Below are 14926 nucleotides of genomic sequence, written 5' to 3' on the forward strand. Positions count from 1 at the left end.
CTCATTAAACATCCGTGGAAAATTAATACATCAAACTTTCTATGCCGCTGTCCAAATGTTAACTTGGTGTTATTTTAATCAGAAAACTTCAAATCATTTCTAAATATGTCTGCCTTGCTTACAGAGCTCTAATTTAAAGAAAAAAATCAATTCAATACTTTTTACAATCAAATCTCCATTTACCACTTTAGGAAAACAACTATAATCTTCGGTGTCTGTGAAACAATTGATAGATAGTGGCGATTGGAGACAACAAATACAAATATTTTCATGTTTCCAATGGATGACGTTGTTTAACAGAAATATAAGTTTAGATATCAGATAACAGCCCGATGGTACAGAATACAAATAATTGTAATTTTGATCGATATTAACGTCAAATTGGTAGCTGGATACAATTCCTAGTCCATCTGTTGAAATAATTACGAAAATCGAATGAAGAAATAATACAGTTGTTAAATGCTTCATTTTGAAAAGATTCAACTAATCATTATTGTAAAGATCCTGTTTGATCCAATAGACCATTTTCATATCACCGACTTTTTACTTCATGTTTTCGACAGGTTACCTTCTATATGGTTGGACATCCTGGTACTTGGTCAAGAAAGAGCAAGGAAAATAAGTAAATTGAAGATTTTAATCGGTACAATTGTGAGGGAAAGGTTTTCTATACATACCTTATATCATTAGAAAGCAGTAAACCATTCCCAACTGTCGACAAAATATAGAACCTAGAGTCAAAATTCGGTAATATGAAACAGACTATTACAGTACAGAAATCAAAGTATAAAAGTCAGATGTTTAAATTCTGTATTAATGATAATTTAGATAACTTTATTCACGGTTCAATGATCCCGCGTGTATCAGTGGTTGTTTCTCCAGAAATAGAAACGTAACATTATTTTAATTTTCGTGTTTTAAGTGCATTCAAATTCTAACTATTCATATCGCCCAATCAGTAAAATTTTATATAGGAATTTTCTCGATTCTCCAAGAATCTGGACTATTTAGGGAAATAAAGTTGTATGGTCTATCATATAAACCTTTTTGTCGATCTCTTTTGTGAAGTTGTGTTGCCTACTCGTTTCCTTTCATTCGTGGTTATAGTTTATAATAAATATGTTCTGGACACTTTGAAAGAAAGAGTTTAATGAAATAAAGAGCTAAAATTTATGTTCGCAGCATGTGACTGTACACCATTGCAAAACTGTGTTATTGTAGCTTTATAAACCTGTGAATGAGAGCATGTTCTGATAACCATCGGATGCAACAAGTGTCCCATGAAAACCTCCAAGATTCATAACTCTTTTGGCAAAAAGATCCAAATATCATCTTTTCTTATTGGTACGTATACGGTATTCTCAATTGTATTCAAAGATATATACTTTTTATTGTTTGAACATGTTGAATTCATTGCCAATATATTGCACTAGTCATTTACATGGTCAAAACCAATTTTATTAATTGGAAAACTGCGTGCATACTATAATTTGTTCTATGCCTGATGCTATAAGTAGGCTGGCTGGAACAATAAAGTCAAGGTTTGATGGTAGTTTTAGACGGTACAAGGACACTGAACATATATAGCAAGACACTGGCGATTCATGTCTTGGATAGTTTTTCATGAATATCACTAATTATACCAAGTTATGTTAAAATACAGAATGTAAAATAACTCTTATATATATAGAAAGCCTATACTCCATTTGTGTAGTACGTATTAGGATAAGTGCAAAATCATATTATACATTGAAATGTACATGTATAATGCAATAATCATTAGCTGAGGAATATTCCCTTAACCTGTGAGAATTAACATTAACATAGCATTAGGACATTAGATTCAACTTTTTAACTCTTTCAGTCAGCCGTTGTGTTTGTACACGAGGACATAAGGGAAATTGAAGTTACCATCCACAACGCTGTTTTTCTTTGAAAGCAGACCATACAAATCTCAATTTAAACGCTACACATTTTTTAATGTTTTTTAACTTACAATAACCAAGACTTTTGGGATGAAAACTGTTGGTATCAAAGTATTTAAATTCGTTGATTCTATCTGTTTTTACTCAATTGTAAAAAGTAATACAATTAATTCTTATTTGTGCCACTTACTATGTTGGAACTACTTGTACTCTGCGGGAGCGAATGTTGATATGTGAAATGAAAGAAAAAGATAAAATAAAAACTAACTATTTCAAACCAAGAGTTCCAAACGGTCAAGTTGAAATCATCACTTCGTAAATTTTACGGACGCAATCACAAGTTGGTTGACAGTTATAAAATAATCGTTTCACAGATGATATCGGATATGTTCCTTGTGTCGTTACTACAATATCCTTTCCCTTTTCAGGAATGTGACCTACCGAATTAGACTATTTACCGGATTTGTAATAACATAAAAGAGGGACGAAAGATACCAGAGGGACAGTCAAACTCATAAATCGAAAATAAACTGACAACGCCATGGCAAAAAATGAAAAGGACAAACAGACAAACAATAGTGCACATGACACAACACAGAAAACTAAAGAATTAACAACACGAAACCCCACCAAAAACTAGGGGTGATCTCATGTGCTTCGGAAGGGTAAGCAGATCTTGCTCCACATGTGGCACCCATCGTGTTGCTTATGAGATAACATATCCGGTAAATAGTCTAATTCGGTAGGTCACATTTATGAAAGGGAAGGGAATTGTAGTTACGATGTAAGGAACATATCCGATATCATTTGTAGAACGGTTATTCCATTACGGTCAACCAACTCGTGATGGCATCCGTAAAATTAACGAAAAGATGATTTCAACTTCAACATTTGGAACTCTTGATTTAATAGCTTTCTTGTGAGCAACAACCCTCTATCAAGAAAATCATGATAGGAAATGCAAGCACGGGAATATCGTATCGATTGGGAGATGTATACAACGTATGCAGGTGCTGCTGGAATGTTGCTTCTTAGAAATGGAAAGTTCACATTTGGAAAGCTGAAATCATCTCTTTTGTCGTAAAGTTTTGTTTTCAATCGACCCTCATTGTCGATTTCTAGAGGTAAGTCAAGATATGAGGCCGACTTAATTGTATCTGTTGTATCCTTTATCTCTAGTTCAATGGGATAGATGCGTTCGAAATAGTCACCAAATTTTGAATTATTTGGTGAAAGAACATCATCTATATAGCGAAAAGTGACGTTAAAGGATATTGCTAACTTCTTATCTTTTTTCCTAAGAAGTTCCTATATGAAGTCAGCCTCATAATAATATAGAAACAAGTCGGCAAGAAGAGGGGCACAATTCGTTCCCATTGGAATGCCGACAGTCTGTTGAAAAACACGTCCTCCGAACGTAACAAATATGTTGTCGATCAAGAAATCAAACATCTTGAATTATTTAGTGAAAGCAGCAACACGACGGGTGCCGCAATTGGAGCAGGATCTGCTTACCCTTCCGGAGCACCTTAGATCACCACAAGTTTTTGGTGGGATTCGTGTTGCTTAGTCTTTAGTTTTCTATGTTGTGTCTTCTGTACTATTATTTTTTTGTTTGTCTTTATATTTTTAGCTATGGCGTTGTCAGTTTATTTTCTATCTATGAGTTTGACTCTCCCTCTTGTACCTTTCGTCCCTCTTTTGAAGTATCGTCATTGTTCGACGACTGAAGTCAACTAACACAAAATGTATCGGTTGTGGGGAACATTGTCATTTAATATCATATTTCATTACGTTAATACTAACAACCGTCCAGTTGTCATTAAAGAGCGAATGTTAAAACTTTAGAACAAAAGAGATAGTTCAGCTCTCAACTTGAGAAATTTGCATTTTTATGAAGCAACATTCTAGAATCGCGCCTGTATACGGAAGATACATGTCTCAGTTGATACGATATTCCCCGGCTTGTATTTCCTATCATAATTTTATTTGTATATGGTTGCTACACACGAGGAATCTATCATTAAACCAAGAGTTCCAAGTGTTGAAGTTGAAGTCATCCTTCAGTAGTTCACGGGTTGGTTGCCCGTTATGATATATCCATTTCACAGATGATAACGGATATATTCCCAATCTTTTAAATACAATCCCGAACCCTTTCCTGAATGTGACCATCCGAATAAGACTTATTACCGGGATTGTTAAAACACGATCAACACGATGAATGCCATATATGGAGCAGGATCTGCTTACCTTATGGGAGCACCTGAGCTATTAAATTGACAAAAAAACAACATCAAAGTAAAATTTTATCAATGTTAAACGTCCAATGCGTCTTTTTAATATACCTTAAAGAGGAACGTTTGAAGTCTAATATGTTAAGTCAACACCTGAATAGCAATACGACCAAAATGTTATGGACCTGACAAAAAAACTAAACCTACCTCTATGTATATTGTCCGAAAGAAATTGTAACTTTTTTCCATGTTTAACTTTGAAAGTTAACAACGAACTAATATTATGATTCCTGTCGATACAGACGACAATTGTTGACTATATATTTATGCATTTATCTGTGGCGAGAATTTTTTTCTCCTGTAATATAATATGGCAATTTAGCATTTGTTTACTGATTCAAAATACTGATATATTTAGCAAGTAAACCAATTATTGTTACTAAAAAATCACTAGTTGATCTGATAGTTATATTGACAAAAGACAAGACAATAAATAATTAATTTGCCTCACGGTCTTCATAAACCAAGTATTATTTCTCTTTTTATCTAGGGGTAAACTAATGTTGTTTAACAAATTAAAGAGTTGATCATCAAAAATATGTTTTCAAAATTATAACTTTGCTAAAGTTCTACGACTTGCACTATGCCTGCTTATAGACTTATTCAATACATTTGTACAGCATATATAGCGTCAGTACTCTTAATTATAAAATGATCTGATACATTGCATCTGGGATTCAGAAAATACCGTTAATAGCGAACCTTTCAAAATAAATTTGCTTTTGAAATAAATGAAAAAAATCGTTCTTTCTTGTGAATACAAATAGATCGAAGTACGTTAAAGATAATTAATTTCAATCTTGACTGTGAATTCTACTTTATATAGTTATCGTATTACACAACCTGTGCTGGTTCCAATGGTACACAGAAATCTGTTTCATAGAGACAATTAAACAAGCAATTTAATTAAATATAACACAAAAAGATCTGTATCAGCTTATAATGCGTCCACTGAGAATCCATTTCAAAGGCAGTGAATTTCAAGATCTTATCTTTACGACAAAACATCTTTGTTTATCAACGCCTACAAATTAATGACAAAAGAGACAATATTTTAAGTATGTTATGTAATAAGAGATGCAGTTAGAGTTTGATTGAAAAGACATTATCAAAGGTGTCGATTCCTTTGAATTCCGAAAAACGATTTCAGTTCAAGCTTTCTTTGGGAATTAAAAACTCTATGAGGTATTTCAAAAGGTCACCTTTGGAACATTTTGAAGAGTACATAATGTTCACATTTCATGCTTTATACAGAATTATCTAACAAAAATCTCAAGATTATTTGAATAGAGTGAGATCACATGACTTGTGCATGTGCTTAATGTTGGTTTGAGTACAATTGTGTTACACGGTCAGTGATTGTTTTCATATATTTTATAATTAAACGATTTCATAATATTTAACTAACGATTTTTTTTCGTCATTTTAGATCTGTGTGTATTTGAAATATTTTTTTTCTATATTAATCATGTCATACACGATTTAAAAATAACATTGGTTTGAAAGACTTTTCAATTTTTATTGTATACGTTTTATAAAATAAATTTATAAAGGAGACAGAGTCTACTAAATTGACTCTGTCAGAAGCAAAGTACATTGTCCCTCTGGTATATTTCGCCTTTGTTTTACTTGATACATGACAGTCCAATTTAAAACATATTATATTAATTTTATACCGACGCACGTGCAACATATGCATTTTGCTAAAGTGTACTTATAAACTATAACACAAAATGTCTGCCTCCAAATAAAAAAAATCATAATTATGTATATATACTCGTGAACGAACTCTATTCGATATCTATCCGCTCACAATACTCATTTAAACATGTAACTATATGCTCAGACACTAGACCTTTAAATGGATTTAATAAATCTCATTCGTATATAAGAATCAAACCGTAACACGTTTTAGTATCAACTTCAGAGAGAGTTATGTAATTATTGTTTCTCTTTATCAATGTAGCGGCAACATCTTGATATGTTATTTATATATCATGTATTTAACGTATATAATGTACGAATAGTGTAGCTTAAGGTGATAAGATTCTGTTAGAGAGTAAGGAGTGACTTTATACATGATTTTTTATTTTGATTGGCAATGACACATGTATAAGGTTAAAATTTAATGCTGTCCTTTTTTTAGAAGAGGTCAACAGCGGAATTCAAAAGTGCTTTTACTCAATAAGAAATTCTCTTTATGCATTTCTCTAAAAATAACAGAAGTTTACTCATTCGAAGACCAAAGGTTAATTACCATTCCTGTTATAATATATTATATAACTTTATCATCTTTTTCCAGTCAAGCTTAAACCTAGCTGACGCACAATCCTATCATCTGTTCAGTCGTCAAATGTGCATCGATATCATATTGATAATCAAACAATTATTAGCAAACTGTTGGAAATTCCACCCAAAGTTTCTTTTTTTCTCAATGAACATTAAATGTAGTTGTAATGAATAATTAAGACATAATTTAAACGCATATTGGTTTATAGATTCTGATTTTTTAAAGATAACCGAAGCACGAAAAGACGACGTTGAAATATCGGACATTGGGTGTTAAGAACAAACGGTGTTTTATCAATTTCATTTAATCCCTATGTTTTGAAAATAATATAGAAAGTTTCGATTTAAATTAAGATGTGGTGTGGTTTCAAATTAGACAACTATCCACCAAATTTCAAATGAAGTGAATGTCGGTAAGTATAGACATCCTTACAAATTTCAGTAATGAGAACAACCTAGGTCGTATAGTCAGTTATAAAAAAAGCAAAACTAGATTAACAACACACATTTAAATGGCGAAAGCTAACGGCAGAATCTATAACATAACAATTTGCCAAAAACAAATATGACAGACATGAATCAACTGGATACATGGTTCTGACTTAGGATAGGCGATTTCAATGTAACGGGGTTAAACATGTTTGTGAGTGTTCAACCCTCCCATTACCTCGGACAATGGTGGTAAAGCAGAACTTAAGAACAACCTATGAAAAAATAGTTGAAAAGAGCTAACGCATCAAATCGATTCAGAGCAGAAAAAACAAATTTAAATAAAACATAGTCCGGACTGGGCGGGGTATTTATACATCTCTAACAATAAAAATACAAAGTGCAGATCTGAGAGTATTCGTAGTTACTGACACCTATATATAGCTAGTTCAAAGCCGTTAACAACTTATAAAATCTTAAGACTAAACGTATCAACAAATACATCCATAAATCTAATAAAAAATTAATTATCGTGTCATTTTTCGAAAAACTAAGGATTTTCTTACCCCAGGAGTAGATTACCTTAGCCGTATTTGGCACAACGTTTGGGAATTTTGGGTCCTCAATGCTCTTCAACTTTGTATTTGTTTGGCTTTTAAACTATTTTGATCTGAGCGTCACTGATGAGTCTTGTGTAGACGAAACGCGCGTCTGGCGTATACAATTTATAATCCTGGTACTTTTGATAACTAATTAGAACATACCCAATGGATTTACTGTAAATACATCATTGGTAGTTAGGGAAAGACATGCCCTTGTACAATGCTAATATAAAAGTATCAACAGATTGTAGAAACATGAAACTGTACGTGTCTATAACAATACTATTTAGTATGATTTTATTTTACTGATAACAAATTCAATTTTTATGCCAATACACACGATATTCAAAAATCTAATTACAGTGTTGAAGTGGTGAAATTTTATGATGTCCTTTAAAACCGTTATCCTCCGGTCCATCCTTACTTTAAAACCAAATCTTTGGAAGAATTTAGTAAAGGTGTTAGGTAATGTGTGGTATTGAAATCTCTGACTTGATAATTCACCAATTATACATAGATTGTGCTCCTTGAAATCCACATATTACTATAGATATCAGCATAGCGAAAACGTTTAGATATAGAAACACCGTAAATCTATGCCAAAGGAATTTCACTATTTAAAAAAAGGAAAATTAACTAGAATTGCCATTGCAAGCAATAGCGGATGGCACCCTTCCCCTATTGCCAGGTGAGCGGTAGCCATGGTAACGGCGGCCATTTTGGAAATTCCAAACTCAAAAGTCAAGTCTACATTAGCTGAGCAACATTTGTTTCAATAAATTTGTAGCATTTTGAAGTTTTTGGTATTTTTGCTGTTTCCATGGTAACGGCGGCCATTTTGAATATTCCAAAGTCAGACCCCCGCTGCAATTTGTTTCCTCCATAATCATATACCATTTAATGTCTCTAGAATAAATTTAACTTTGATGTTCTGGAATGTTCTGTGAAAATTCAAAGTTTTGACCTTTTTGCATTGTTTCCATGGTAACAACAGCGATTTTGGAAATTCCGACGCCAAATTCCACATCTTCCAATGTTGCTCATCGTTACTGTGAAGTTTCATTAAGTTTGGAGCATTTTGAGATTTTTGAAATTTTTGGTGTAGTTTCCATGACAACATAGTAGTTCCAATGATCGTCAAAATCATCCAACACCTGTATATAGTGGGCACCTACATTGTATTAAAATATGATGATTCTGAGTTAAAGCATTACCATACAGTTCACCGAAACTAAAAACTGTATTTTTTCACATTTTATCAGTTTCCTTGGCAACGGCGGCCATTTTTTACCATTCCAATGTCTTTTGCACTACTTCACATGGCGGTTCATATTATGGTATAGTTCCATCAACATGGGTCTGACCAATCCAGAGAAATAGTATGGACAAAATGTGTGGAAGAATAAAAATAATAATAATAATAATAAAAAGTAGATTTGCCATTGCAAGCAATAGCGGATGGCACCCTTTCCCCATTGCCAGGCCAGCGTCAGCCATTTAGAAAATGTTTGCTGTTTCCATGGCAACGGCGGCCATTTTGAAAATTCGAAACTCAAAAGTTAAGTCTACATGAGCTAGGCAAAATTTGTTATAAGTTTCATTAAATTTGAAGCATTTTAAAGTTTTTCATAATTTTGCTGTTCCCATGGTAACGGCGGCCATTTTGAATATTCCAAAGTCATACCCCCGCTGCAATTTTTGCCCTTCATAATCATATACCATTTAATGTCTCTAGAATAAATTTAACATTGATGTTCTGGAATGTTCTGTGAAAATTCAAAGTTTTGACCTTTTTGCATTGTTTCCAAGGTAACAACAGATATTTTGGAAATTCCAACGCCAAATTTAACATCTTCCAATGTTGCTCATCGTTACTGTGAAGTTTCATGAAGTTTGGAGCATTTTGATATTTTTGAAATTTTTGGTGTAGTTTCCATGGCAACATAGTAGTTCCAATGAGTGCCAAAATCATCCAACACCTGTATATGGCCGGCACCTCCATTGTATCAAAATATAATGTTTCTGAGTTTAAGCATATCCAAACAGTTCACCAAAACAAAAAACAGGATTTTTTCACATTTGTTTCGTTTCCATGGCAACGGCAGCCATCTTGATGGTGCCATACCCCACTGCACTATAGAATGTGCCGGTCTACATTATGGTATAGTTCCATCAATATTGTTCAAGCCAATTCCGAGAAATAGAATGGACAAAAAAGTGTGGAAGAATAAAAATAATAATAATAATATGAAAAAAAGAAACGAACAATAACAATATGTCACCCCAACTCCGTTGAGGGTGCCATAAAAAGAAAAAAAAAGAAACGAACAATAACAAGATGTCACCCCAACTCCGTTGAGGGTGCCATAACAATAGAGAAAGAACAATTATTCTTTTTTATGTAAAATTTTGTGCAGAACTTTTGGTGAAAATCTAACTGAAATATCGTGAAATAAAAGGAAAGTTATTGCTGTTTATCTTTGAAATTAAAGAACGATTCTTTGGGTAAATTTTGGCAGTGTATTTATAGAACTCTGGCTTATTCATGTTATTTAACGGAAACCTATCATCAGAATAACGGCAAGTGCTGTTGAATGTAACAAGTAATTTAATTTAGGCTGGTCTTTGTAACATTTAGAATCAAGATTGGTTAAACTAATCGGAAGATGCTCGAACCATATACAAAGCTTTAACAAAAATTTCAAAAGACTAAATGTTTTATAATTCATTTAAATCTAATCATCGTTAAATATCAACACACAAATAATGAGCAAATAACTTAAATGGACTATGTCGTGGCATTCACAATATGATGGCACTGGCTGTTTTGAAATGATATTATGACCATTTGATTGTCATACAGATGTTTTAAGAGATAATTTTTATATGAAATATATAGTTTCGTTAGATATTTGATGAATATTTGATTATACAGTACAATAAACTCATCATAGACATGATAGATACCAGGATTAAATTTTTGTATTGAAATTTTGCGCTAGACGCGAATTTCGTCTAAGAAAGACTCATCGTTGACGCTCGATTCCAAACAAAGTTTAAAAGGCTAAATAAAGTACGTAGTTGAAGAGCATTGAAAACCAAATATACCTAATACTTTTGCCAAATACAGCTAAGGTTATATAATGGAGTGTAATCCAACATTTTCCACATAAGAAAAAAAATATACCAAGCAGTCATTACCATTCGTTTTGATGTGTTTGAGCTTTTGATTTTGACTTTCATTAGGGACTTTCCATTTTGAGTTTTACTCGGAGTTCGGTATTGTTGTTATCTTACTTTTTCAAAGTTGTAATGCAAGGTTATAACAAACCATGGTTTGAATTACTATGAACTAAAGAGGGGAAATATTAACAAATAACATTTTCGTTAAATTTGAATATGAAAGATTGTCATATAATATAATGTATATAGCTTTTTTATATAATTCTTGTTGCTTTGCAAGCTATTCTTTTCACAAGAGCAATTTTGCGTCAATGTTTTCTGAAAGTCAATAAAATATTGCTTACATATTTATGCCGCTACTCTCAATTTATCAATTATGTTTAACGGTCAGATTACAGATATAGAACACATGACTTCTGTCTATGTTCTATCTTCATTCCTTTTACTGTGGATTCATTATTATATGTTAGATTCCAATTTTCGTTGGTTTCGTGGGTAAAGATGAACAACGAATTCAAATGTTCAACAAATATCATATTTTCAATAGGATTTGTATACGGAGATTGGCAAAACCAAGAAATCAAATATTTTTTAGCAATCCCCGATATTGATACCCACGAAAAAAAATGAATCCACAGTATATCACATGATTCTAAACGTATTAAGGGATTCCATTTAAGAGAATTGGGGCAATTATGTTTTTTGTTATATTTCAGCATAAATGACACATCTTTAAAAACAAGACCGAATTCTTCAAAGTATTAATTGGGTAATGGATGTCTTCTCAATACCAGGAGCAAATTTGATGTTTTGGGTGTACTTTGATTCTTAAATTCGTTTGATATATAGGTAAATGTTATTGCAGATGCGTTTTAATTACTGTAAACTAACTTATTTTTTACTTAACTAATTTCGCGTTGTGTACTTTTCTTGTTAATTCAACATAAATCGTTTTGTCCCATTTTCTTGATACATTAATATTAAGGGAAGATCCTTAATTCACATATTTAGGACAATTTGAGTTCGCATTATACTTGTCCCTGCGAGAGTATCGACAATTAGTTGGTTCACACTTTGTACTTTCACGTAATTTGAAAGCAAGTGAAAATTCGAGAAGCTCATCGTTTCACTTGTTTGGAGCTTTTATTGTAGAAATATAATTTTGAGTAGTGAGATGATTATACAATTATGAAAATGATACAGTGATAGATCAATTTAAATAATAATCTGAGTAGAGGTTATATTACGCGCGAAACATTTAAGAAACAATAATAGCGAAACATGCTTCTCCCTCCAATATATTACCAACAAACAAAATAATGAATAATTGTGCCCTGAAATATCAGGATTAGAGAATAATGTTTCGAATAGAATAGACAAATAAATATTTAAAATACAAAACATGATGTACTTTCAACACAGACCCCAATAAGGTCCAAAAAGGAGACAATTTATGACAATCTTACCTTTATTTTTGACTTCCATTGCAAAAAATCACGATAATGATCCCTGTTTCCTGGTGTTGTTCTTTTCCAAAGTAAAAATCCAACTACAGAATACGTAATTGTCAAAATGAATAAAGGAATAATGTAGGTAAACAAAAGAAGTATAACGGTATAAACGCGCCTAGAATGTGTATTTGGCCAGACCTCTTGGCAAACAAGATAGCCCGGTTCATAAGTGATTGCTCGTGCTACGAAAAATTGTACCGAGGCTAATGACGTAGAACATATCCAAATTGATATAATAACATATTTGTATCGTTGTTGAGTAAACCGATGTTTTAATGGGAACATGACAACCAGAAATCTATCTATTCCTATCGCCATATTTGTGAAAACACTTGCCGCTACCGACAACATTTGGATAAAAAGAACTAATGGACAAAACACTTCAGAAAATATCCATGTACGAAATATAGCGTCCGCGAAGGTGAAAGGCATGCAAAACGCAGCCATCAAAAGATCTGCAAGTGCAAGGTTAATAAGGAAAGGTCTCAAATCAGTCCTTGACCTTTTACCTTTTTTGAAAACAATCACAACAAATATGTTGCCAACCAGAGAAAGTACAGTAGTTAAAGAATATAGAACTATTAATCCAACTAAAGGTCCTTGGTCAAGTTTAGGTGTTGTGATCTGTGTATAAATAATTGTTGAATTTTTTGTCAAATTTGTATCCATCTTTAAGAATGGAAAGTGCATTTATTTCTTTCGCTTGACTAAAGTTCTGCACTACTTATTCAAAGCTTTCCAAAGACTTCATAAGTTTCCAATATGTTCTGTCGACATAGTCTGTCCTTATTTGCATACATGTATCAATTCTTTGTCGTCAGAGGGATCAGTATGATTATTAAATATTGATATATATTTATAAAATGTCATTGATTAAGTCATTGAAGACGTTAACTAGCTCACGTGCTTCCATGGAAATTGATCGGAGTAGAATCTTGTCTGATAACACTTAATTCTAACTTCACTCCTATTGGATAAATTCAACAATCTTTCAGCCATCAGAATTGTAATACTCTTATCTGATAAATCGTTGATTAATATAAAGTACCAGTTGATTGTCTGAAGTCCTGAATTAAATCACAATCCTAGTATCTAATATTAAACTCGTCTAACAATGTCATAGTAATTTAAAGTTAAGTCGACGAATGCTGTAAAGTTGAATTTCCTTGTTGAGTGTTGTATCTTATAATGTTTTACAAATTGAATCAACAGGCAGCTATTACGAATTCAAATATATGTTGCAAAGCTTAAACGGGAAGTCTTTTTTGTTACTTTGAACATTTTCCATTACATTTCACAAACTATGTATAAAACTGCAAACTTTTACACCTTATGTGCTACGTTTCCATTAATCTCGTTATTTCGCACTATTTCAAGAGCAGGTTATAATAACGGATATAGCAATAAAGCTTCAATCTTAAACTATATTGTAATTAACACTAAAATTATCTTGGTATAACCATTCTGATAATGATTATCTCACTAATGAAGTCAATGCATAAAGCATATGCTGCAGATTATCCAATCTTCTTGTTTGATCCGAATCTTAAAAGCGTTTTGTATATCTTTGTGCCAGTTTTGTATTGTTGCTCCTCATTCCTGTCACAAACGATGTAGCATCGTGTAAATAAATTGTTGAAGTAATATGTTTAGTGTCGTATGCAATATTAAGAATAAGGTTAATGTAGTTTTCCAATTAATTAGTCATTTTATTATACGTTTAACGCACCTTTTTTATAATTAAAGTCACTTTCTCCGTTGTTGTAAAGTCGATTTATTTCAATTTAAGAAATTCATATTTCAAGAATATCAATCATTCTTGCTAAGCTTCATTTCAAATAGATTTTCGTTTGCAAATCTTTTTCATACACTTACACTTTTATAACACGACTTAATGGATGAATAAATGAATGAATGAATTATAAATAAGTAAACAAAAAGTCATGTTTATTTAGAGAATAGGTGACCATTGAGCTATTGGTTACATTTCTAATACAGTATCATTTAAATGATCAATAGAAATTTAACCTCATAAGTAAATTAACGTCTCTTGAGATTTTATGGTAGAGTAATTAAATTTAAATTAATTGTGAACAATGAAACTTTATTTCGTACATCGTATTTTGTAATATATTTGAGTGCATGTACACCTTTATATTTTTGTATTTTATATATTGTGTAACTCAGGATTTTTTTGTAAAAATTCTTATTATTTGTGTTTATGAAATAATTATCATTATGTATCCTATAAGCTGTATTGCTTCTGGAATAAAGTATACTATAGGATATGCATGGTAATAATGATCGAGTTAGGAATTTTCCTACTGTAATGTTTGAGCAATTTTATAATGTGATTAGAGTCCTATTATTTGAATAATAACAAAAGCATCAATTGATTATAAAAAAAAAATGTTAAATCAACTGTAGTAAGATTAAAGGTATTATTTATAAATGTTTCAAATAATCTAAACTGTAGATAAAGCATATGTTGTACACAACTACTAATGTTAAGTAAATTGAATAATAAATCTTTACGTATGTAAAATATATAGTATTAATTAAAAATGTCAAGAATTCATTTGGTGTGCTATTGCATTTCACATTCGCCATTATTTTATATATTTGTAAAGTTAATGACTGTTTGTCGAATTCATGTATCTGAAATTTACTCAGATATTAACATCATATTG

The 14926-nt window shown here is 31.9% G+C and overlaps 1 protein-coding gene across 1 annotated transcript in view; it reads right to left on the reverse strand.

The window, feature by feature from the left end:
* The window catches only part of LOC139489126 (QRFP-like peptide receptor), a 61455-nt gene extending 47322 nt beyond the window's left edge, over positions 1 to 14133 (reverse strand). Inside the window, exon 1 of the mRNA XM_071275257.1 lies at positions 12192 to 14133. Coding sequence (XP_071131358.1) covers positions 12192 to 12926 — 735 coding nt within the window. The 5' untranslated portion in view covers positions 12927 to 14133. The remainder of the gene's footprint in view (positions 1 to 12191) is intronic.
* Positions 14134 to 14926: the final 793 nt, after the last annotated feature.

This window comes from Mytilus edulis, chromosome 9, assembly GCF_963676685.1.
Source record: "Mytilus edulis chromosome 9, xbMytEdul2.2, whole genome shotgun sequence".
Lineage (NCBI taxonomy): Eukaryota > Metazoa > Mollusca > Bivalvia > Mytilida > Mytilidae > Mytilus > Mytilus edulis.